At 33.7% G+C, this 23,607-nt stretch overlaps 2 protein-coding genes across 2 annotated transcripts; both read left to right on the forward strand.

Annotated features, from left to right (window-relative positions):
• LOC107644044 (protease Do-like 1, chloroplastic) lies at nt 9,478–15,574 on the forward strand. Its single transcript, XM_016347823.2, has 8 exons — nt 9,478–9,987; nt 10,130–10,252; nt 11,121–11,292; nt 11,719–11,756; nt 12,384–12,582; nt 12,717–12,869; nt 14,215–14,349; nt 15,264–15,574. Exons 1-8 carry the CDS (start codon nt 9,557–9,559, stop codon nt 15,339–15,341), a joined length of 1,329 nt encoding a protein of 442 aa, XP_016203309.1. The 5' UTR covers nt 9,478–9,556; the 3' UTR covers nt 15,342–15,574.
• On the forward strand, nt 16,639–20,821 carry LOC107644045. The gene is made up of 4 exons (XM_016347824.2): nt 16,639–16,924; nt 18,991–19,889; nt 19,970–20,122; nt 20,215–20,821. Exons 2-4 carry the CDS (start codon nt 19,173–19,175, stop codon nt 20,248–20,250), a joined length of 906 nt encoding a protein of 301 aa, XP_016203310.1. The 5' UTR covers nt 16,639–16,924; nt 18,991–19,172; the 3' UTR covers nt 20,251–20,821.

Genomic DNA, 23,607 nt, shown 5'->3' on the forward strand with positions numbered 1-23,607 from the left:
TAAAAACACTCGCGACTTGCTTCATGAATCGCTAGTATTTCGGCATGATTAGAGGATGTTGCAACAATCGTCTGTTTCGTGGACCTCCATGATATAGCAGTACCACCATATGTGAATAGGTATCCTGTTTGAGATCTCCCTTTATGTGGATCAGACAAGTATCCAGCATCTGCATAGCCAACTAATTGTGACTTGGATCCATAGGGATAAAACAATCCCATATCAATCGTTCCATGAAAATATCGAAATATTTGTTTGATTCTACTCCAATGTCTTCTAGTTGGAGAGGACTTATATCTTGCTAGTAGGTTCACAGCAAATGATATATCGGGTCATATATTATTAGCAAGATACATTAGCGCTCCAATGGCACTAAGATATGGTACTTCTGGACCAAGGATATCTTCATTTTCTTCTTTAGGACGGAATTGATCCTTTTTCACATCCAAAGATCTTACGATCATTAGAGTACTCAAGGGATGTGACTTATCCATATAAAATCTTTTCAAGATCTTCTCTGTGTATGTTGTTTGATGAATAAAGATCTCATTTTTTGTATGCTCGATCTGCAGGTCGAGACAAAATTTAGTCTTTCCAAGATCTTTCATCTCAAACTCTTCCTTTAGAGTTTTTATAATTGTTGGAATCTCTTCAGAAGTTCCAATGATATTTAAATTATCAACGTACACAGCAATTATAATGAATTCAGATGCAGATTTCTTTATGAAAACACATGGACAGATATCATCATTTTTGAATCCATTTTTGGCCAGATACTCAGTAAGACGATTATACCACATTCGTCCAGATTGCTTTAGACCGTATAAAGATCTTTGCATTTTAACTGAGTATAACCCCTGTGAATATTCATTAGATGGTTTAGATATCTTTAGCCCTTTAGGGACTTTCATATAGATATCCCGATCTAATGAGCCGTATAAATAGGCTGTTACCACATCCATTAAATGCATATGCAGTTTATGATTTGCAGATAAACTGACCAAATAACGCAATGTTATCGCATCCACTACAGGGAATACATTTTTTCATAATCTATACCGGGCCATTGTGAAAAACCTTGTGCCATAAGTCGGGCTTTGTAGCGCACAACTTCATTTTTCTCATTTCGTTTTCTCACAAATACCCATCGGTATCCAACAGGTTTTACATCTTCAGGTGTACGGACTACAGGTCTAAAGACTTCACGTTTTGCAAGTCAGTCTAATTCAGCCTTCATGGCTGCTTCCCATTTTGGCCAATCATTTCTTTGTCGACATTCTTCGACTGATCTTGGCTCAAGATCCTTACTTTCATGCATGATATTTAATGCCACATTATATGCAAATATTTCATTGACAATTGTCTTATTTCGGTCCCATTTCTCTCCTGTAAAGACATAATTTATCGAGATCTCATCATTTTCACAATTTTCAGGTACCTGAACGTCTTCTGGCATTAAAATTATATCAGAATTTTGGACAAATGCAAGTGTCTTTACTGTGTTTTTTTCATCAGGAATAATATTTACCTCTTTTCTCTTTCGAGAATTTTTATCTTTGGAACCGACAGGCCTGCCACGCTTCTGGCGTGTATTTGCTTCAATGGCTATTTGTCCTACCGGGACATCAATTCGAATTGGGGCATTTTCCGCCCTGCCACGCTTTTGGCATGAATTTGCTTTAGTGGCTACTTGTCCTACTGGGACATCAATTCGAATTGGGGCATTTTTCGCTGGTATATAAGATTTGGTTATCCTCTTTGTATCGGAAAATGCATCAGGCAATTCATTTGCTATTCTTTGCAAATGTATAATCTTTTGAACTTCTAGTTCACATTGACCTGATCGAGGATATAAATACATCAAAGATGATGCATTCCAATTAAGTTCATTTTCAGGAAGCTTATTCTCTCCCCCCTAATGTTGGAAATTTTGATTCATCAAAATGACAATCCGCAAACCGAGCTTTAAATACATCTCCAGTTTGTATCTCAAGATACCTCATTATAGAGGGAGAATCATATCCAACATATATCTCCAATTTTCTTTGGGGTCCCATTTTGGTGCGATTAGGTGGTGCAATGGGAACATATATCGCACACCCAAATATTCTTAAATGGGAAACATTTAGCTGCTGGCCAAAGTCTAATTGCATAGGAGAGAACTGATGGTAACTCACTGGCCTCAAACGAATAAGTGCTGCGGCATGTAAAATAGCATGTCCCCAAATCGAGGTTGGGAGATTTATTCTCATAATTAAGGGTCTAGCAATTAATTGGAGGCGTTTAATAAGTGATTTTGCTAACCCATTTTGTGTGTGAACATAAGCTACTGGATGTTCAACACTTATTCCATTATCCATACAATAAGCATCAAAAGCTTAGGAAGTAAATTCACCAGCATTATCAAGACGAATTGCTTTGATTGAATTTTTGAAAAATTTTGCTTTTAATCGAATAATTTGAGCCAGTAATCTCGCAAACGCCAGGTTGCGAGAAGATAATAAGCACACGTGTGACCATCTCGAAGATGCGTCTATTAGGACCATAAAATATCTAAAAGATCCACATGGTAGATGAATAGGTCCACATATATCACCTTGAATCATTTTTAGGAATTCAGGGGACTCAAATCCAATCTTTACTGGTGATGGCCTTAAAGTTAACTTCCCTTGAGAACATGCAGCACAACAAAATTCACTAGTTTTAAGAATCTTCTGGTTCTTTAGTGAATGTCCATGGGAGTTTTCAATAATTCTCCTCATCATGGTTGTTCCCGAATGACCCAATCTATCATGCCAAGTTATGAATTCATTTAGGCTAGTAAACTTCTGGTTTACAATGCCATGTGATTCAATTGCACTAATCTTGGTATAATATAACCCAGATGAAAGTGACAGTAATTTTTCTAATATAACTTTCTTATTTGAATCATGAGTTGTGATACATAAGTACTCATGATTTCTCTCATTCATAGTCTCAATATGATATCCATTTCGGCGAATATCTTTGAAACTCAACAAGTTCCTCAGAGACTTGGTTGATAATAGTGCATTATTTATTACAAATTTTGTTCCTCCAGGAAATAAAATTATAGCTCTTCCGGAGCCTTCTATCATATTGCTTGAGCCAATAATAGTATTAACATACTCTTCTTTTGGCACAAGATGGGTAAAATATATATCACTTTTAAGAATAATGTGCGAACTTTCATTATCCACAAGACAAATATCTTCAGAATATGTCCTTGCCATTTTTCTTCAAAAATAAATAATAATAATAATGAAATGAGTAAAAGTACATGCACAGTAAAATTATTCACATGAATACTTAACAAACACACATATTAAACTATTCCATCATTGATCAAATGGCCAATATTTCCTTCAAGATCCTCAAAGAAATTAGATACATCATAATGAGTGGTGGAATTTTCATAATTTGAAACAAAATTTGTTTCCTTTTCTTTGTCATCCTTTTTCAAGGATGCTTAATAAAGATCAACAAGGTGCCTTGGGGTACGACAGGTACGTGACCAAGGCCCTTTTCCACCACAACGGAAGCATTTATCCTCAATTGATTTACTTTGTTCATTATTTCTTTCTTTATTCCACTTCTGGTGAGATCCTCTCTTTTGAACATAATTTCTTTTCCTTCCATAATTTTTCTTGTTACTAAAACCTTGCCATTTACCTCTTCTGGGGTAGTTTGCCGCATTTACTTCAGGAAATGGGGCGGCACCAGCTGGGCGCGCTTCATGATTCTTTTAAGAGTAACTCATTGTTGCGCTTAGCAACAAGAAGGCAAGAAATTAGCTCAAAAAAATTTTTTAAAATCCTTTTTCTCGATTGCTACTGCAGGAGCACATTCGAGGCATGGAAGGTCGAGAAAGTTTTTCCTAACATATCAGGCTTGAGGAAGTATCACCGTCTTTTGATGATTGCACCTTTCTTCAAGGCTTTTCCACAGATCTGCATGATCTTTTAATGTGGGATATTCATTTTTCAATCATATTTCAAGATGACGACGAAGAAAAATCACGGCCTTGGCTTTATCCTTCTGGGATGCATTATTTTTAGCCTTAATGGTATCTCCAAGATCCATTGAATCAAGATGGATTTTAACATTTAATATCCATGATAAATAATTATTTTCAGATATATCAAGAGCATTATATTCAAGATGATAGAGCTTCGACATAATAAAAATTTGTTACCTGAAGTCTTCCTAAAATTTGATCAGAGTCTCGTACTGATAACGTGTTATAAAATAACTAAATAAATAAATAAGAAAGAGGTAACAAATATAAAATAAAAAAAATATAATTAGATAGCTCTAGTAGTAATGTTCACTAGAATTACTATATCAATATAATAGATATAATTATGTATTGAATATTAAAATAAAGTATATAAGAGAGAGAATAGTATGAAAGAGAGAGTGAAAAATGTTATATTCTTATTGTTGTTGTTGTATGTTACGTGAGCAGTGGCGGAGCTTAGTTGAGACAAGGGGGCCATGGCTTCTACTTTAATAAATCATAAAGAAAGTGAGATACAACTTTCAAAAGTTTAAAGAGTTGCATCTGATGAGTTTGACCTTAATTCTTTGGAACGAGACCTTGAAAAACGGCTTTAAATTTGGCAATATCACCCAAATTAGAGAAATGAGGACAGACAAACTTATCTTCAATGAGTTCATATCAAAAGCATCTTAACAATTATCTTCTATCTGGTCCCCCCAAAATTTTGTTTCAAGATCCGCCACTGTACGTGAGGATATGCCCTCTATTTATACATACAAAATTCAAACATTCAACCTTCATTAATTCTCAATTTCAATTTGTATTGAGAAGTTAAGTTTTGAAAAGCTCACCCGCCCAATTAATAAATGGACATTCATTCCATCTTTATTACAACACTCTTATTTGTAGTGAGTTAAATTTAACCCTTTAATTTGTTCTTCGTCATCTTCTATACACAAAAATAACACACCAAGTCTTACCACCGTCACTACAACATAAAAATTAAAAAGTGTAATTTTAGCTTTTTGATTTATTTTATAATAAGATTAATTGGTCCGAAATTTTAAAATTTTTTCATGCTTAAGATGAGATTTGAATTATTCATATTTCATAAAAAAAGATGAGGTCTTTCTATTTAACCATATTTTTGTGTTAATGAATAGAGCACTCTTACTCAACTTTACTTAAAAGTTTTTTTTTTTTAATTATTATGATTAATAATGATAAGAATGTGAACATTTTATACAACTAAATACATTTTCATATGAAACTCATAGTAAGGAACTTTTAATAATGTACTTCAAATAAAATTTATATCGATATAAAAGAGTTAATTGATGTTCCATGCAAGTTGCTATTTTTTTTTTCTGGTAATTCATGCAAGTTGCTAATTGAATCTAAACTTGTTATATTTTATTTCTGGACAAGATATCTCATTCTTAAATATTGAAAAGAATAAAGTATGTTTTTGTCTACAAAAGATATCTAGCTGGGTTGGGCTAGTCCAAGAAACTGAAAAAAATAATCATAATCAAATTGGCTATGAACTGAGTTCATGACCAAAAAATCAAAAGAAACTATGAACTGAGTTAGACTAACCGGGAGGTTCTTACTATAACAAAACAAAGGTTATCAAGAAAGGTAATTAGTGGGCAACCCTGATTATAAGTTGTAACCCAATTATAATATGATGGTTGTTTACATATTAAAATTGGATCACTGCTTGAAATGGTTTGGGTCACTTTCAATCCAAGTCACATATCCTGTTATCTATGAACCAAGTCATGATTGCTGATTGGCTGACCGTTGTGAACAAATGATGTTTCAGGAAGGTTCTCAAATAGCTTTGCCTATGTGGTTCAGTATTCAATTCTTTAATTCTAGTCCACAAAATGTTGGCCGTTTTTAACCTTCCAAAGCCACACAAGAATTCTTCGACAATCTCAAGGGAAAATAGTAAATGAATTTGGAGCGTATATCTATCTATATCCAGATGATTTAATTAAATACTTTCTCTATGCAATTATCAAAAAATTTGATTATTTCTTTTTGTATATATTTTTAAAAGTGAAGACTTTAGACATATTTTTCAAATCGTCGGGTATAAAAGTGAATGTTAATAAATTCAAAATTTAGTGCTAAAAAAATTGTCTCGGTTAGAAAAAAAAAGGAGATTTTTTTGGTATTTCTATCATTTAAATTTGGGTAGGTATCTGTAAGTTAATATTGGACATGATCGGATATCTAGGAGGATAATTCAAGAGATTATCGAAAAAATTTAGAAAAAGCTTACTAGTTGAAAGGGGTGTTTACTTAATAAGGCTAGTCGTTTATATTTAGTGAAATTGATAATGGTTTTTATTTTGATTTATACTATGCAGATTACTCTCTTTTCAAAGTATGCTTATGATAAAATTAATTTTTTGATGAGTGAAAAATTCGGGTTAATAAAAAAGGATTATTTCTAATCAGATAAGATATTGTTACTACTTCTAAGAGGTCGGGTAGTCTCGAAATAAGAGAGATTTTCAATATGCTAATACGACTCTCTTTGACAAACTGGTTTGAGATTGCCTTTATAATAAAGATAAATTATGGGTGGGTTCTCACTCACAAATATCTTGGAGATCTTTTTTTTTTTTTCAGGTAGTAATTATTCTTCGAATTCTTCTGCTATCTGGAGGCACATTATCAAACCTTATGATTCTCTTAAGGAGGATTTTAAGTGGTGTGTTGAAAATTTTCAGCGATCCTTTTGGTATGATGAATGGTCTCCTCTTGAAAAATTGTGTGATTTTACTCCTTATGTGCATATATTTGACACTAACTTTACAGTTGTGGATTTGTGGAGAGAAGGGTCTTGGAATTGGTCTAAGTTGACTATTCTGCTTTTTCCAGATATCAAGCAGATTGTTAGCAATCTTAATTTTCATTTTTAAACTAGAAAAGATACCTGATGGAGATGGTGGCCAATAGCAACTAAAATGTATAGTGTTAGAAAAAATTATAGATGACTTGTAAGAAAAAAATTCAAGTGGGATGTTTGTACCAGTTGGTTGTGGTTATGGAATCTTACTATTTCTGAGAAGATTAAATTTACCATTTGGCTTAGGTTACAGAATGCTCTTTCCACTGAAGTTCTCTGTTACAATCGGCAGCTGTCTAACTCAAACATTTGTCAGAGTTGTAATGAGGCTCCAGAAACTATGGAGCATTGTTTGCGAGACTGTAAGAAATCCATTTTAATTTGGCAGATGTTGGATCATTCTTTAGTTGATTTAGTTGGTGGAGGGTCTCTTGTGTCTTGGCTGCATAAGGTTATGTCTGACAACGAAGCAATTCATAAGGCGGAACTATGGTGGGTGTGAAGAAGTATGTGTAATGACATTTTTAATGCTCAAAGTCTTTGGTCTGATTACAAGGTGGTACCGAATGTTAAAATCATGGCTAACTTTATAGGAATGCATGCTGAGAAGTCTTCTTTATTTTGATATTTAAATTATCAAATGTTTCGAAAATTTCATCAGGTAACTTTTTAAAAATTAATTATGATGTAGTCTAGTTTCTGATTTGCAAGTGGCTGATTTTTTATATATAATTAGAGATTTTAATAATTGTTGGGTGATGAGTTATTTGGGTAACATTTTATTTTTTGGTCTATTTTTAGATGTGAGTTATTCGTTGTTTGAAGAGAACTTATTCTAGTTTGGAAGTATGACATTAAATATATTGTCTGTAAAACTGACTATTTAGATATCTTGCATCTTTTGCATTATATTGTCTATGGTGACATGTCTGATATCTCTGATCTAATTTTTAAGATTAAAGAACTCCTAATCAGATTTTGGATCGTCCATTTTGAATGGGTTAGTCATGAAACGAACAAAACTGCAGATTAATTAGCGCGATATAGAGCTTTAATTAATCAAAATAGTGTCATTTGGGATTTTCCTAGTAAAGAGCTTGAGCAAATTATTTATTCTGAGTTAGCTTTGTTAATTTGCTTTGTTTTTTTTGTTTTGTTGATAGAGAAAAGAGAAAAGAGTTTCGCTAGAAAGCTAATAGGGTATTTATATAATGTATACAATGGGCTGCTTATTTAGCCCAATATGAGTTAAAAATAAAAATTATTCACAAAATAATAAATTTAAAAACTCTTATTCAGTTGCATTTGTTAAAAATTCAAACCAATCGAAAGAATTAGGAAAATTTTGATGCAACAGGTCTATAGAAGGGATTAATAATTTGGTTAATATATCCAAATTTGTTCCTTCTTGGCTAAAAGAGATTCCTATTACTCCAACCAACAAAGTAAATAATACTAATATAAATATAGAAAAAAGCATAGTATTGGTGGATTCATGAGGATAAAAAGGAGAAGGCTTTTTAGTATCAAAATGAGTAGTATCAATAAGAAGACGTGTTATGCTTTTGACATTTTGATTAATTCTACGGAAATATGCCCTCTTGTTAAAAAAAAGATATTATTTCACATCAAATTTTAAATTTTAAATTCTTCAATTTCAAATTTTAAAAAATTCAGTTAATTATTTCAAAAAAATAACCATCTGAAATCCTCCAATATTCTCTTTTTTTTCAACTGGCGGCCATCCCACCTTCATCAATAATCATCCCATTTCACCGTCGCTACGTGGCTTGCCACACGCCACTCACCCTTAAAAAAATAACCATCTACTTAAGGATAAAAATAATCATCTGCATACCTAATGAATTGAACATCTAACATATTATATATAACCAAACTCAATCCAATCAAAATAATCATCTACATAAAAATAAAATAACCATCCGTATACCTACTAAAATGACCATTCTAAATTGACCATTAAAATAGAAGAAGAAGATGAATAAACAGAAGAAACTATTATTGTGGTGAAACATAATTTTAAAGGACTCGTCATGACAAAAGCAGCACTGTTGTGAAGCATAGGGCTCAAATCATGAAAGAAGCTAACCATGCTTGGATCCAAAGAAGAAGAAGAGTATGGTGGCATCATCAGTGAGAAGAGGCTTGAAGGAATGGGAGAAAGCGAAACGGTTCAGAAGAGAGGCACGAAAACAGCGACAACAACATTAGGCTGAGCGTCGAAGGGCGAGGCACATCGGGCTGACCGACAGAGGTGAGGACGGTGTCGGTGAGAGGATGCGGCAGTCTTGGTATGGCCGACGAGGAATTCAGTGATACGAGATGAGATTCAGAGAAGATGGCGGTGAATTTTAGACGTATATTGAAAATTACGGTAAGATTAGAAATAACTGTATATAGTGTGAATAGATTTAAATACTAATATTAATTTTTAATTTTTAAATTTTAAAATTTAAAATTAAATAATTAATTAATGATTTAATTTTTAATTTTAATTTTACTTTTTTTTTAATTCATTGTACTGTGCACAATTAATATTGTTCCGATACTTTCTCAAAAGAAAAACATACCCCGGGAAGAACTTTAGAGTGAGTGAAGCCTCAAAAAGTCATCCAACGTAGCAAACACCAAAAAACAGAAGCACAGCAATGGCCACTTCCTGTTCACTCATCTCCACGTTCTTCCATTTTTCATCATCACTGTCTCGCTTCACAAACACCAAACCCCATTCTCATTCTTCTCCTTCTCTTCTTCACCTTCCCAGACCCCTCCGTCAACCCACCACCCTCTTCTTCCTTCGCCCTCAACAACCTTCTCCATCTCCCTCTTCAAAACCAACAACAACAACCCTTCTTCCAAAACTCTCCTTTTCTTCTTCTTCATGTACTTTTTTGGATTCCTGCTTCCTCTTCTGCACGTCGGTGGCGCTCTCTCTCACACTCTTCCTCACCGGTGCTGACTCAGCATCTGCTTTCGTTGTAACCACCCCAAGGAAGCTCCAATCTGATGAACTCGCCACCGTTCGCCTCTTCCAAGAGAACACTCCTTCTGTTGTCTACATCACCAACCTTGCTGTCAAGTAACTATTTTCTCTCCAAAGTTTCAATCTTCCTGCTTTTTCCTCTTTTGGGTCTTCATTGTTCGTTCTTGTAGGCTATTGTTTGTGAATGCAATTTGGCTTTTGTTTTTGTCTCTGAAGAATTAGTTCTTTGTTGTTTTAGGCAGGATGCATTTACCTTGGATGTGTTGGAGGTTCCGCAAGGTTCCGGTTCTGGATTTATTTGGGATAAGGATGGCCATGTTGTGACCAATTACCATGTTATCCGGGGTGCTTCTGATCTCAGGTTGGTTGGTTTTGCATCTTTGATACCTTTGTTTTCTTTTTTGGATCCAGCTTAGGTGTCTGATTTTTGGAGAATGTCTAGTTTGATTTATAATTAGTTAGAGAGTACTAGTAGTACCACACACAATTCAATGGATGACTATAAGGTGTTTTCATGTGTAAGTTGTATTTGACTTGTTCAAATGCCCATTCTCCCAATAATAAGTGTAAGCTCATGTTAAAATATTGATAAATCAATGGTATGGATAATGGATTTGCACATGACCTCCTCATGTGCGATTTGCAGAAGAGGAAGTGCTCTGCGCTCTGCATTACCGGCCAACAATTGTAAGGGTGATATTGGTAAAAATGAAACCACCAATCTCCCGCTATAGTGTTGGCAGGGTAATTGGAACCCCTATCCTTGCTGTGATACCTCTTGTTAGTATAGTTTCTCGCATAGTTACGGGCAAATGTGCAACTTTATTTCGTTTGGTTTCTTGTAACTTCGTCTTGCATTATGGTTGCACCCATTGCAAGCGTCGAAGTTGGGGCTTTAAGCCTGTTGAATACTAGGGCTGATGCTTGTTAAATGACACCAACAAAAATATTGCTATGAATAAGAGTAATACTCTAGAGTGTAATGGAATTTCTTCTTGTTTCGAGTCATTTGGTTCAATGATACAAAGTGATAATATTGTGTGTTGTTTTGCTCCTCCTTCAGCAGATGTGTGTGTTGGCATTGAGTTAGATATATTAGGCAATACTGGAATCTTTGTTTATGACCCCATTGAGTCAAGTGTTTAACAGTGAACACACATTCTGGGATGGTTTAAAATATGTCTAATGAATTGATTGCTCATGTTGAAAGAGCTGCTAGTTTTGTGCAGGGTCACTCTTGCTGACCAGTCAACTTATGATGCCAAAATTGTTGGATTTGACCAAGACAAGGATGTCGCTGTGTTGCGTGTTGAGGCACCTAAAGAAAAACTCAGGCCTATACCTATTGGGATTTCTGCTGACTTGCTCGTTGGTCAGAAAGTGTTTGCTATTGGGAACCCGGTGAGATCTTTTATACTGATTGATGGTGACTGAAACTATACACTAACCCTGAATGTTGCAATCTAAAGATATGGAAATCCTGGTTGAGTTTACTGTTATTTTTAGCTCAAAAAGGGGTTGAACTTTAGTTGATAATGAAGATTCAATCTTACTGCAGTCGTCTTTAATCTAACATGTAGTTTGTATAATCATCTATTCAGTTCATCAGCATTGCTTGCTAATGTTCACACATTTTTATCGATGCTAAAATTATGTTAAATAAGGTATTAGAGATCTGAGTTATAAATGCTTTAGAATTTTTACTTTGTAGTGCCTTCCAAACTGAATTATGTAGCTTTTAGATGTTCACAACTTGAATCCCATGTGCTTTAGTTATTGAATGTCAAGGCAATCAGCTATTAATGTATCTGACCTTGATTCTTGCAGTTTGGACTTGACCACACTCTTACAACTGGTGTCATCAGGTATGAATGCAGGAAATTGAATATTTTGATGCAAATTTCTTCTTTTTTAACCGTTACTTAGGAAATGATATTTTACTTGGATACTCACTTTCCTCTCCTCATGTAAGATTATACTCAAGCCTTTTATATTGGTGTCTGAAAATAGCAACAATTGTCCTGCCCATAATTTTACAAAACTTTTGTAACAAATTTCAAGATGCCATGTTCCATATTGTAAATTATCTGTTTGTCGATGTCTGTTTGCAGTTTATGCAAAGGCTATTAAATTAATAACAAATGAGATCCCATCGATTATACCAAAAATAAAAATATGACTGCATCCAATGTTAACCTGCTTCTATGATTGGTTAAAAGCTATATTAACTAAGAGAGAGTAGGATAGGGGGAAAATTAAGCTGAAGAGACATTTGTAATGCGATGAAACATTGCTAACACTATATGTTGAATTCTTTCACAAAGGGGAGAGATATAATCCATTTCCTGAATTAAAGATGCTATATTCTCTTCCACCATCATGTGTTAAATGTGATTTGTTTTCAAACATGCATATAATGATACTTCCTCAAATATTTCTCATGTTGCTTTTGTATTGATTGTTTTTTGCTGGTATATATACTTTCTCAATAGTGGACTTCGGCGAGAAATTAGTTCCGCTGCAACCGGCCGTCCAATTCAAGATGTTATACAGACAGATGCAGCTATTAATCCTGGTAACAGTGGAGGGCCACTGTTAGATAGTGCTGGAAATCTCATCGGTATAAATACAGCAATTTATTCCCCCTCCGGTGCTTCCTCTGGTGTTGGATTTTCTATTCCAGTGGACACTGTGAGTTATAACTCCGACCTTTCTTATGCTTTTCTCATCGAGGCAGCATCTGACGTTTGCCTAAAGTTGGAAACACTACTTTCTCTGTTGTATTCTCTAAAATATGTCATGAGATTCTTGTTTTACATATTTAGGTGAATGGAATTGTTGAACAATTGGTGAAGTTTGGGAAGGTTACAAGACCTATTTTAGGAATCAAGTTTGCGCCTGATCAGTCTGTGGAGCAGTTGGGAGTTAGTGGGGTGCTTGTCTTAGATGCTCCTGCCAATGGTCCAGCTGGGAAAGCAGTAAGTTTTTATTTGTGCGCCATCTTTGTAAAGGAAATTCATTAAGATGAAGAAAAGAAAATTATAAGAGTAAACACACTAACTTCTTTTGAGGTTAGGTGATATATATCGTAACATGACACTTCATTTCTAAAAGTATAAACTAATGTTTCCTGTATGCACTAGCTACCAAATTGTAATTTATAAACCAAATTACACCATAGTTAATGTAGTTATAGGTTGTAACTTGGGTCATCTCTTAGAAGGAAGGGTATATTGTAGTTGATTTGGTTTGAAATGGGGTTTTGGTTTCGTGCAATAAAATAAAGGGCAATTTTAAGCAAGATTGAGAAGCAATTCAAGTCAAAATAGAGGTAATTCAAGAATTGGAAACACTAGCACAAAGATCCTAAGAGTTGAATAGCCTATTCTCAATTTGGCATTTTATCAAGCAGGCATACATAAATCACCTTTCTACAATTGTAATCTCTTGAGTTTTAGTCTGGCCAAGAAGTAGCAATAAGCAACCAAGAATCAAAATCTCAATCCCTAGGAACTATAACCAATCCAACATACAAGATAATTGTATTAGCAATTCTCAATCAAGAACTATTACCCTTCACTATTCATCAAGCATTTGACAACTAATCAATTAATATACACTTAGCAAATCAATTCATTATGCATAGATATCCATAATCATGAATAATAACACACAATCAACTCACATGTCACATACTCATCAATTAACATAAACATATAGGTGGAAGTAAAGGAAGAGAGTGGAAAAATAGAATTATGCATTAAAGTGAAATGGGGTTCAAGACATCTCTATGAATCCCTTGGAAACCTCGAGTTAACATAACATGTTTAGCCCTCTATGCTCATCAAGTTACAAAGCTCATAATTAAGGCTATGAAATGTAGAAAATAAGGCTAGAAAATTAGTGTAATTACTATGGGAAATGGGAAACAAGAAATTCAGGTATGTAAGTGAGAAATCTAAGGAAAGTTAAAGAGGAAAACAATGGCAAATCTAAACCCTAAGGGAAAATCTAGAGAGAAGTGAGAGCTTCCCTCTCTATTACTATGAACTAAAACCAAAAAATGAGTTATGAAATGAATCAATGTGTCCACCCTTGCCTCCTCAGCCTTTTCCCCCTCTATTCAGCCATTTGGGGTCAAACAAAGGGCCCAAATCTCGAGTTCACGTGTTTCATTAAATCTCCACATGAAACTTTCTTTGCCTAGGCAAAGGTTTGTTGCCTAGATGACCCCTTCGAGTCAGGAAAGGTTGGTCATTTGGTTTTGTAATTGTGTCTTAGAGGAGTTCATCTAACAGGGCTATTCAAATTTATATTTTGCAGGGTTTGCAGTCAACAAAGCGCGATTCCTATGGTAGACTTATTTTAGGTGACATCATCACATCTGTGAATGGTAAGAAGGTGACCAATGGAAGTGATTTGTACCGAATTCTCGACCAGTGTAAAGTGGGTGATAAGGTATGGTGCACATTCCTTCCCTCTATTCTTCATTTCACCCTATACTGTGTCTCTTGTTCATTTTAATATTAAGGCCAAGGTATTCTAAAATTTCTTTTGAATCCTCAGATTTCCAACAAAGAAAAATAAAACTGTAGGAACAAAATCATATAATCATTTGATTTGCATGTAACTAGGCAAGGTAAAATATAGCTTCAAGCAACATGTTCTAGTGTTCTGTTCATTTGGACACTCAATCAAATGCAAACGTGCACCATTCTTGATATACATTATAGTTGTTTAGTCAAACACAATCAAGCTAGCATCTGATTTGTTTTTGTGCCATATAACTTTGTATTGTAAATTCTCTATCATGAGTTTGTCTTGATGAGGATGCAAAACTTAAATTTTGGAGGAGTGTTCCAAAACATTTATATTTTTTCTTAAGCTGTTTTGATGTGATGTGTTTCTGTCTAATCGCTCTGCACTAGAGATCAACATTTAGGGTCTATTTGGATTGACTATTAGGAGATTAAAATTATTTCATTAATCAACTATAAGGATAATTGACTTCCTCTTCATCAATAATTCGGAAGTTAATTCGATGTCTATATGTGAATTGTACAAAATGGTATGAAGGGATTTATTTATTTTATAATAAGATTTGTTACTTAAGCTTTGTTTCGTATAAATATCACAATCTATTATGAGTACAAACTTGATTTATAATAGAACGCAATGGTGTGGTTTGATTATGGTGTGGTTTGATTCATGTAACCGATTTCCTGATTTCTGAGTGGTGGCGTTGGTGATGTGATGGTGTTATATGTATACTAAACATTTAATAAGATTTTCCAAATAGCTTCTCTTTTTTGCTCTTTTTCTGCTTTTATATGGAAAAAGAATATGTAATTAATTTGATGATGATATTTCAGGTGATTGTGGAGGTGTTGCGAGGTGATCACAAGGAGAAGATCCCTGTGATTCTTGAGCCAAAGCCTGATGAGTCATGATACACAATTCATATTACATGTGTATATAACATTCATATGCCAACGAAGCTATTATTAGTTAATGCTTTTATTCTTAGGTTGTTTCTTGACCAGAGGTTTAAAATGTACATATGTACCATGGCACTAGCTTCTCACTATCCTTGTAACTTGTTTCTTTATTAAACTTTGTATTATAATTCGCCACGTTTATTTGTCCCTGATGACGGCCAAACAATGGTTTAGAATTTTAGCAATTCAAAAGCTAGAGTTCGTAATGAGTATAGGCTAAATCGGTGAATAACCCTCCATCAAAGTTTAGAAGGTTGTCATAAAAATTAAATCAATAACCGGGAGTTGAATTCTGAATTGTTCTCCCTTAGACAATTGAATGCATATAATCAGTCATGAAATTTGGGGATTTTGAATATGAATGCAAAAAGGTAAGATAACTAAAAATTAAAGAGCAATAATAATAAAATTGCAATAAGTAAAAGCAATAAACAAGTAAACAACTATCTAGTAAGCATGCAATTGACATGGCAACAATTAAGAGGTAACTGTACTAGAAAACAATGAAATTAAACTAAAAGAGGCTAAGAGAATAGAGTCAACGTAATTAAATACTTAAAAAGCCTTGGTTAGAGTTGAGAATTTAGGCTTTTTATCTTTGTTATTAACCACAGACATGATAATTATTAAGAATTATTCTCACTTCATCATCTTCTAACATTGGAAAGAAGTCAAGTAGACATAATTGGTCTCAATCCACAATTCCTAATCAACTTACCAATCAAATTTGGTAAAAGATTAGCGTTAGTGAAAACCAAATTAACTAATAACCCTAAATTACTAATCAATATCGGACATTGATAAGTCAAGGATCCGTAATTACTCAACTCCAAGCCAAAAATTTAAAAATCTACTTCATAACTAGAGTAAACATTTTATCGAACACTTGGTGAGCAATAAGAGAAAATATTATGAAATTGTGAAAATTAATCAAAATTAAATCTAATTACTACCAAATATCAACAATAGCAACTCAATTAATACATATAAAACATAAAAGAGTAATTAGCCATTTCTGACCATGAAAGATTGAGACGCTGACAATACTTACCATGACTAATTTAAATTAACTTTATAACCATGAAAGATTTGCTCCGTTTGACATTTCTAACCAAACGTCAATTTTTTAAATTTGCCGTTAGTAAGGCTTCCTACGTGGCTGTTTATTATCCAAGGTGTCATTATTTTATTTTAATTTAATAATAAAATAATATGTTACTAAACTAATCACCTAATCAGACATCAGAGTCTCTTGGAGTCTTGGTACCAAAAAGAAACACCAAGGATTTCGCGCGCAGATGCTCCAGTTCTTCATCAATGGTGATATCAACTCTCTTCTAACCCAGCGGACGTCGTCGCTCTTCATCGGCTTTCATCGTCTGTGAGCGTTGCAAGTGTACTCGCCGTCGTGGAGGTCCTCTGTGTTGTGCATTCAGAACTTGTACATTCCCGTCTCAGTCTTCGTTATCGCGTTAACGTGCTCTCGAAGTACTCGCCGTCGCATTCTCGTCATCATCCTCGTTGCTTGTGTTCTGGTTGGTGCCTGCTTCTACTCTTTCTTTTTTCCATTATTGTTTTCGGTTTTTAGGTTAGGGCAAATGCTGCCATTGCAGAATTCCCAATTTACTAATGATTTTCTTTGAAAATGTTACAAAGATTTTACTAATTAAGTTATTGATTGTTGGTGATTGCTGATTAAGTTGTTAATTTCAATACTTTATTCATTGTTAATTTAGTAATTTTTGTTTGTTGTTAATTCCTAATTTAAATGTTCTTGATTGATTGTTGTTAGTTTAAGAAGAAGCATTGCACTTTGTATTTCTCTATACATAATAGTGGCCGGTAAAATCTGAAGGTAGGGCAATTTTAGTTGGTTGGCATAGCTACCAATACAATGGGACTAAATTATTTTGAAATGTCTGGTTCCTAATGATCTTTATTAGAAGGGTAGAATCTTTAGTATTTGTGGTGTGATACAGTCAGGAGCAGGTGTATAATTTAGTTTTAGGCATCTTCACAAGACTCTAAAGAAAACATAGAAGGAAGGAAGGGGAACTAAACATGTGCACGAGAGAGAGTTATTGTTTAAAGAAAAAAATGTAGCAGACTATAGCACTATTACAGGGATGTGTTCAAAATGGGGAATATGATATATTTTTTTGGGTGATTCTATAATACAATGTGCTTCCTTCATTTATATGGTCAAAAGCATGAACTGATACAATGATTCTATAATACAATGTGCTTCCTTCGTCTATTTGCCTATCAGTTTTCTTTTAAGTTTAATATTTTGTTAATATATTGGATTGATTTGACTTCCTGAACTATTTATTACTTCATTTATAAGCTATCATATCATTTGAGGATTAAAATCCATTAAGGGATTGGTGGATTTTCAACTAATCTTCTGCCTTGCTGCACAAATAAATTATTAATCACATTTTCAAATATGCATGTTAGTATGTAACTTTGGGACTTATGTTCACATGAATATATTAACAGTTAACTTATATTGTTAACTTGAATATATTGATAATATAGCAGATTGTAATATATTTTGCATGTTAATTATTTTTATTTTATTTTATTTTATTTTAATTGAATATTTGGTTTAAAATTTTTAGCAATTAATCATGTTAATTCTAGTATGAATTTTAATATTGTGTCATATTTAGTTAGATGGCAGCAACAACTCATATAACTCTATTCATACATCACGATGAAAAGTTTGTAAGATATAGTGATGGAAATGTGAAATATGTTGGAGGTGATGTTAACGAAGTTAGAAGGGTTAACGTTGACACACTAAACAACTTCTTCATCAAGGGTCTCTTAAGGGATATTGGATATACTTTTGTGAATGAGTGCTATTGGCTGAAACCCGATAAGGAACTTAAAAATGGGTTGAAATTACTGAGAACCGACACTGATATAGTTGAGATGAGATTTTAAGGTGTAATCCTGGTTCGACTGTCATTATTGAGACAACGCCGATGCCTGATTCAGATAACCTTTTTAAGAGAATATATATTTGTCTTGATGCTTGCAAGAAGGGTTTCTTGGGTGGATGTCGACCATTTATCTGCTTGGATGGGACGTTTCTTAAAGGGTATTATGGGGGCAGTTGTTGGCAGCAATCGGGCAAGATGCTAACAATCACATCTACCCAATAGCGTATGCAATTGTTACTGCAGAAACAAAAGACATCTGGAAATGGTTTCTTCAGCTATTACGAGAGGATCTTGGTGATGGTAGGTCACATGGATTTAGTTTCATGAGTGATCAACAAAAGGTCACATGTGCATTTATTAGCTGTTGAGAGTGGTTATCCGATTTCAATAAATTTAGAATGAATTAATGATTTTCTAGCTCCTAAAGGTGTTGCGTTTTGTAACTATGATTAGCCTCTTTGGCATTAACATGATTATAATGAAGTGCTTTCTATTTATTAGAAAACATGTATGCATAAGATATTTATATGCTTTATAAGATTGTATGATTTTTTGGTGTTGTGTAGCTGCAACATATTTATATGATTGTATTGTATGTTGGTATTATAATGTATGGCTGTAACATATTTGAGTTGTGCTGGGTATTGTAGGGTCTTATTCCTGCTCTACAGGAAGTTATGCTAGGATCACATCATAGATTTTGTTCTAGGCATATATGGCAGAGTTTTGCTAAAAAATGGAATGGTCTTGACTTCAAAGGAGCATTGTTCAGCTGTGCAAAAGCCATGACGCCCCAGGAATTTGATGCTGCCATGGACAGAGAGTTAAGAGGATGAACCCTCACGCATGTGAATATCTTAGGCGAATTGAACCTTGTCAATGGAGTCGATCACATTTTAGCGAGTGGCCGAAGAGCGATAACATCACAAACAACAATGCCGAGGTTTTCAACGGTTGCATAAAAAAGATGAGGGGAAAGCCAATTATCACCATGCTAGAAGAGATTAGATGTTACATTATGCGCATCTTGGCCAGGAACAAGAAGGCACTGGTAGGGTATATGGGCAGGATTACTCCAGTTCAACAGAGTCGATTGGAAGTCGAAAAGAGGTATAGCAATCATTGGAGGCCTTTCCCAACGGGTGATTTAGCTGGTAACATATTTGAGGTTCAATGCTTGCCAATTAAGGTCAGCGTAGACTTGGGCAAGAAAACTTGTAGTTGCAGATTTTGGCAATTAAATGGTCTCCCCTGTCGACATGCTTGTGCTGCTCTAGCATATCAGAATAGAAGACCCGAGGAATATGCGAACAATTGGCTCACTATTGGAGCATACAACAAAACATATGAGTTCCTAGTTCAAGCTGTTCCTAGCAAGGAGTTTTGGGAAAAGCATGGGTATGCAAACATTTTGCCTCCAGCATACAAGAGGCCGAGTGGAAGACCAACAGTGAAGAGAAACAAAAGGAATGATGCACCAGAGCCACAACCAGATCCTCACAGAGTCAAGCGAAAATATGGACAAATAGTTTGCCAATATTGTCTTATTGTATGATTGTTTACAATTAATGTCATTTTGATACCATGTTATATTTGTATCCTCACTTGTTTAATTTCTTGCTTCTTTAGGCCGGACATAATAGTAGAACATGTCAAAAAAAGAAGGACGACATGGCTGCACCCAAAGAAGCAGGACCAGCAGCAGTCCCAGATGCAGCACCGACAGCAGTTCTAGATGCAGCACCGGCAGCACCAGCTGCACCTGTAACAGCGCCATCTATGGTGATTTCGACAATAAAATACTTATATCTGTTAATGTAATTATTTTCAGCATAGTTTTTAATTGTTAATGCAATTATTTCCTCTCTAAACAGGTGATACCAAACCCTGATCCACTTATTCCTCCTTAAGCCAACCAACCTCCAATTCAACTAGCACCTATAAGGCCACCACCAATAAGACCTTCAATGCAGAATATTTCTTCTGATAGCAAGAGGCCAGCCAAAAGGAAGAATACTAAGAGGCCTCCTCCAACTCTATTCAATAACATGAGACCTCCTTCAATAAGCAACCCCTCAAGTAGGCCTATTGTTAGCCAAGAAACCATGCATGGTGCTAGTGCTGGAACATCTACCAGATTCATGCAATTTATACTGACTCCAAGACTTGGAACACCAACAACTGGATTCTCTAGTGGCAGTAGTAATTCCACACCTAGTTAGGGCCTAAGATTGATTGGATTAAGAAACTTTTGTTGTAGTGTTTAGATATGCCTGTTACATAGACCATGTTCACTTCAATCTTTTTGGGAACTTAGTTATAGTATTTTGGTTTAGAGTTACATTGACCATGGTTTGTTTTGTTACTTAATTCTCATCAAACAACTATGATGAATTAGCATGAACTTATATGTCTACTATGTTAATGGGAGATGATTACATATTTGGCATTGTCCCACATTGATTTGGTACAAGAATTTTCATTTAGTAATTGTCACCATTCATATATATTGCTATGTGAAGGTTAAATTAGAGTTTGTGATTTGAAATATAAGCAGCTATGTCAAATTTCAAATATCTAAAGGTTATTTTTGTCAAATTTTCATTCATTCGGTTCACAAATTTTCATTAACTGTTAATTGTCACAACTTATAATTGTTATATCAAAGTTAAATCAGTGTTTGTGATATGAAATATAACCAATTATGTTAAATTTTGAACTTTTTTAGTGGTTATTTTTGTCAAATTCTCAATGTTTCGCGGTTAGATATGTCAATAAATATATAACTATTAGGTTACTTTTGTCAAAAAAAATTTTAACAAACCGGAAACTGGTTCAACGCCACATTCCCCTTCTCATTCCAATTCAATATCAACCCAGAAAAAGAATATAATCAAATCAAACCTCAATTCTACATTTTAAACGCGAGAAACATGATTGAAAGGAAGCACAACACAAGTCCTGTAACAATTGATAAAATTCATATCCTAATTTCTATAATATCTCTCTTAATCTTTCTTATCTTCATAACTACTTTCATAATAAACATAGAAGAAGCATGATAAACGCAATCTTGTCATAATCGCAGAAGAAGCATGATAAACGCAGAAGAAGAAGCATAATTGCTATCATAATAAATCCATATTCTACTTTCATAACTACATTCTCAACTTTTCATAGCTAGGGTTTCAGATTTTTGAATAACCCACACACTTATGAAGAAGAAGCACATAGGGTTATTATGGTAAAATTAGGCAGTAATGCCACGTTGGAAAGCCAAGTTGGAAGGATACTTGCCACGTAAGAAGCCTTACTAACGGCAAATTTAAAAAATTGACGTTTGGTTAGAAATGTCAAACGGAGCAAATCTTTCATGGTTATAAAGTTAATTTAAATTAGTCATCGTCAGTATTGTCAGCGCTTCAATCTTTCATGGTCAGAAATGGTTAATTACTCAACATAAAAACATCAACAAAATTCACAAACTAACAAAATAAGAAGTGACTTAAAATAGAGAAACAAATATTCAAATAACAAAACTAGATTTAATTAAGATCCAATTCAAGAACTAGAACAAAAATTGATTAAAGAATCCTAAAATCTAAAGAGAAGGAAGAGCTTCTCTCTCTAAAAACTATGAACCAAAAACTCCCCACACTCCAAATTGGTGATCCCGTTGTCGTCCATTCCCTTGGACTTTTTGCTTCTTTCTTTCCTTTAGAGTAGAGCTAAATTGGGCTCAAATGAGCCCAAAATTGTGGTTAGGTATTTTCATTAATGAGACATGCACTGCATGTTATGCATACGCATGAATTGAGAAAGATGCATACGCATGGGTACATATGGCAGTCAAATCTTCAAATCTTTAATTTTTCATGATTTCTTCACTTTTACATGTTTTTGCTCCATCTTCCAAGTCATTTTTGTTCTGTTAAACCTGAGATCACTCAACAAATACATTACGCATCGAATGGGATAACATTAAATTAAAATTGATAATTTACTGGTCCAAAAAGCATGTTTTTAACTCTTAAGTACAATTAAAAAAAAATTATAATATATATTCTTGGTGAATAAATACAATATAAGTTGATAAACTCCACGTTTTCTATCCAAAGAATTATCATAAAATTAGGTTTATCAGTCTCCCATACAAATACAGACTAATAAAAAAATTCTTTATTTACCAATTTAAATCGAAAAACAGAAAATTTATTAATTTGTGTATTTAATTTTATTTTCGTAGTCAAAGATTACAAAAATTATATTTGTATAATTTTTGGTGACTGCTAAAGGAAATTTTTTATTTTTGTATATACTGTCTGGCGAAAATGGATCAATGTTGCTCCTCAATGCACACTTTTAACATGGGTTGAACCTTCAAAAGCAAATTGATGCTTGAAGGGTTGTTGAGTTTTAAATTGATACTTGAAGGGTTGTTGGACTTCTAAACAAGGTTGTGAGAATCAAACGGTCAATAGATCAGTCAAGTGATTGATTTAATAATTCAGTAATTTAATCGGGTTCAATTGTTTTGATTAAAAATATTTTTACGCATACAAAAATATACGTGTCATTCAGCTTACCTTTATATAGAAGCCAAAATATTTTTACGCATATAGAAATATACGTGTCATTGAGTTGAAGGAGAATGAATCTAATGTGTGATCTTAAAGGAGACAATTTCTACATATTAGAACACATCAAATCTATCGGAGTTAAAATTGAAGGCTCTACATGTAATTAAAATTCTCATTAACTCACTTGATTAAATCATGATATTAACTACTAGGATTTGAAGAAAAAAATAATAAATACTTTTTTTAAATAAATAAATACTTTACTAAAATGAGACCAACAGTTGGACTACTACTCACATCACAAAAAAATTATAAAAAGTGAATATTTTATTTGTTGAAATAAATTAATTTTTATCTTTTAATATTTACCTTGTAATAATACCAGTTTATTGTATTTATTTCTATTAATAGAATTTTGTTATAAATATCTCTTGAAATAATTTCAAATTTTATAATTCATTTAAAAGTGATTACAATCACTTTAAATTTGTGTATTCATTAAGTACATTAGGGGTAGAAGTGAATCGAGTTAGACCAAACTCAAGCTCGACTCATAAAAATTAAGCTTGGTTCACGGCTTAACTCATTAACAATCGAGCCTATTTTGTAAACTCAAGTTTGGTTCAATGAAAGCTCACATTTGACTCAAATAATATATAATTTTACATATATTAATGTTCTAAATTA

The sequence above is a fragment of the Arachis ipaensis genome, chromosome B05 (genome assembly GCF_000816755.2).
Source record: "Arachis ipaensis cultivar K30076 chromosome B05, Araip1.1, whole genome shotgun sequence".
NCBI classification, from domain to species: Eukaryota; Viridiplantae; Streptophyta; class Magnoliopsida; order Fabales; family Fabaceae; genus Arachis; species Arachis ipaensis.

Coding starts and splice junctions, on each gene's coding strand:
- LOC107644045 (XM_016347824.2), top strand. CDS start 19,173: ATGAACCCTCACGCATGTGAATATCTTAGGCGAATTGAACCTTGTCAA. Junction 19,890..19,969: donor TTTGCCAATATTGTCTTATT/GTATGATTGTTT, acceptor TTGCTTCTTTAG/GCCGGACATAATAGTAGAAC. Junction 20,123..20,214: donor CTGTAACAGCGCCATCTATG/GTGATTTCGACA, acceptor CTCTCTAAACAG/GTGATACCAAACCCTGATCC.
- LOC107644044 (XM_016347823.2), top strand. CDS start 9,557: ATGGCCACTTCCTGTTCACTCATCTCCACGTTCTTCCATTTTTCATCA. Junction 12,583..12,716: donor TTTCTATTCCAGTGGACACT/GTGAGTTATAAC, acceptor TTACATATTTAG/GTGAATGGAATTGTTGAACA. Junction 12,870..14,214: donor ATGGTCCAGCTGGGAAAGCA/GTAAGTTTTTAT, acceptor TATATTTTGCAG/GGTTTGCAGTCAACAAAGCG.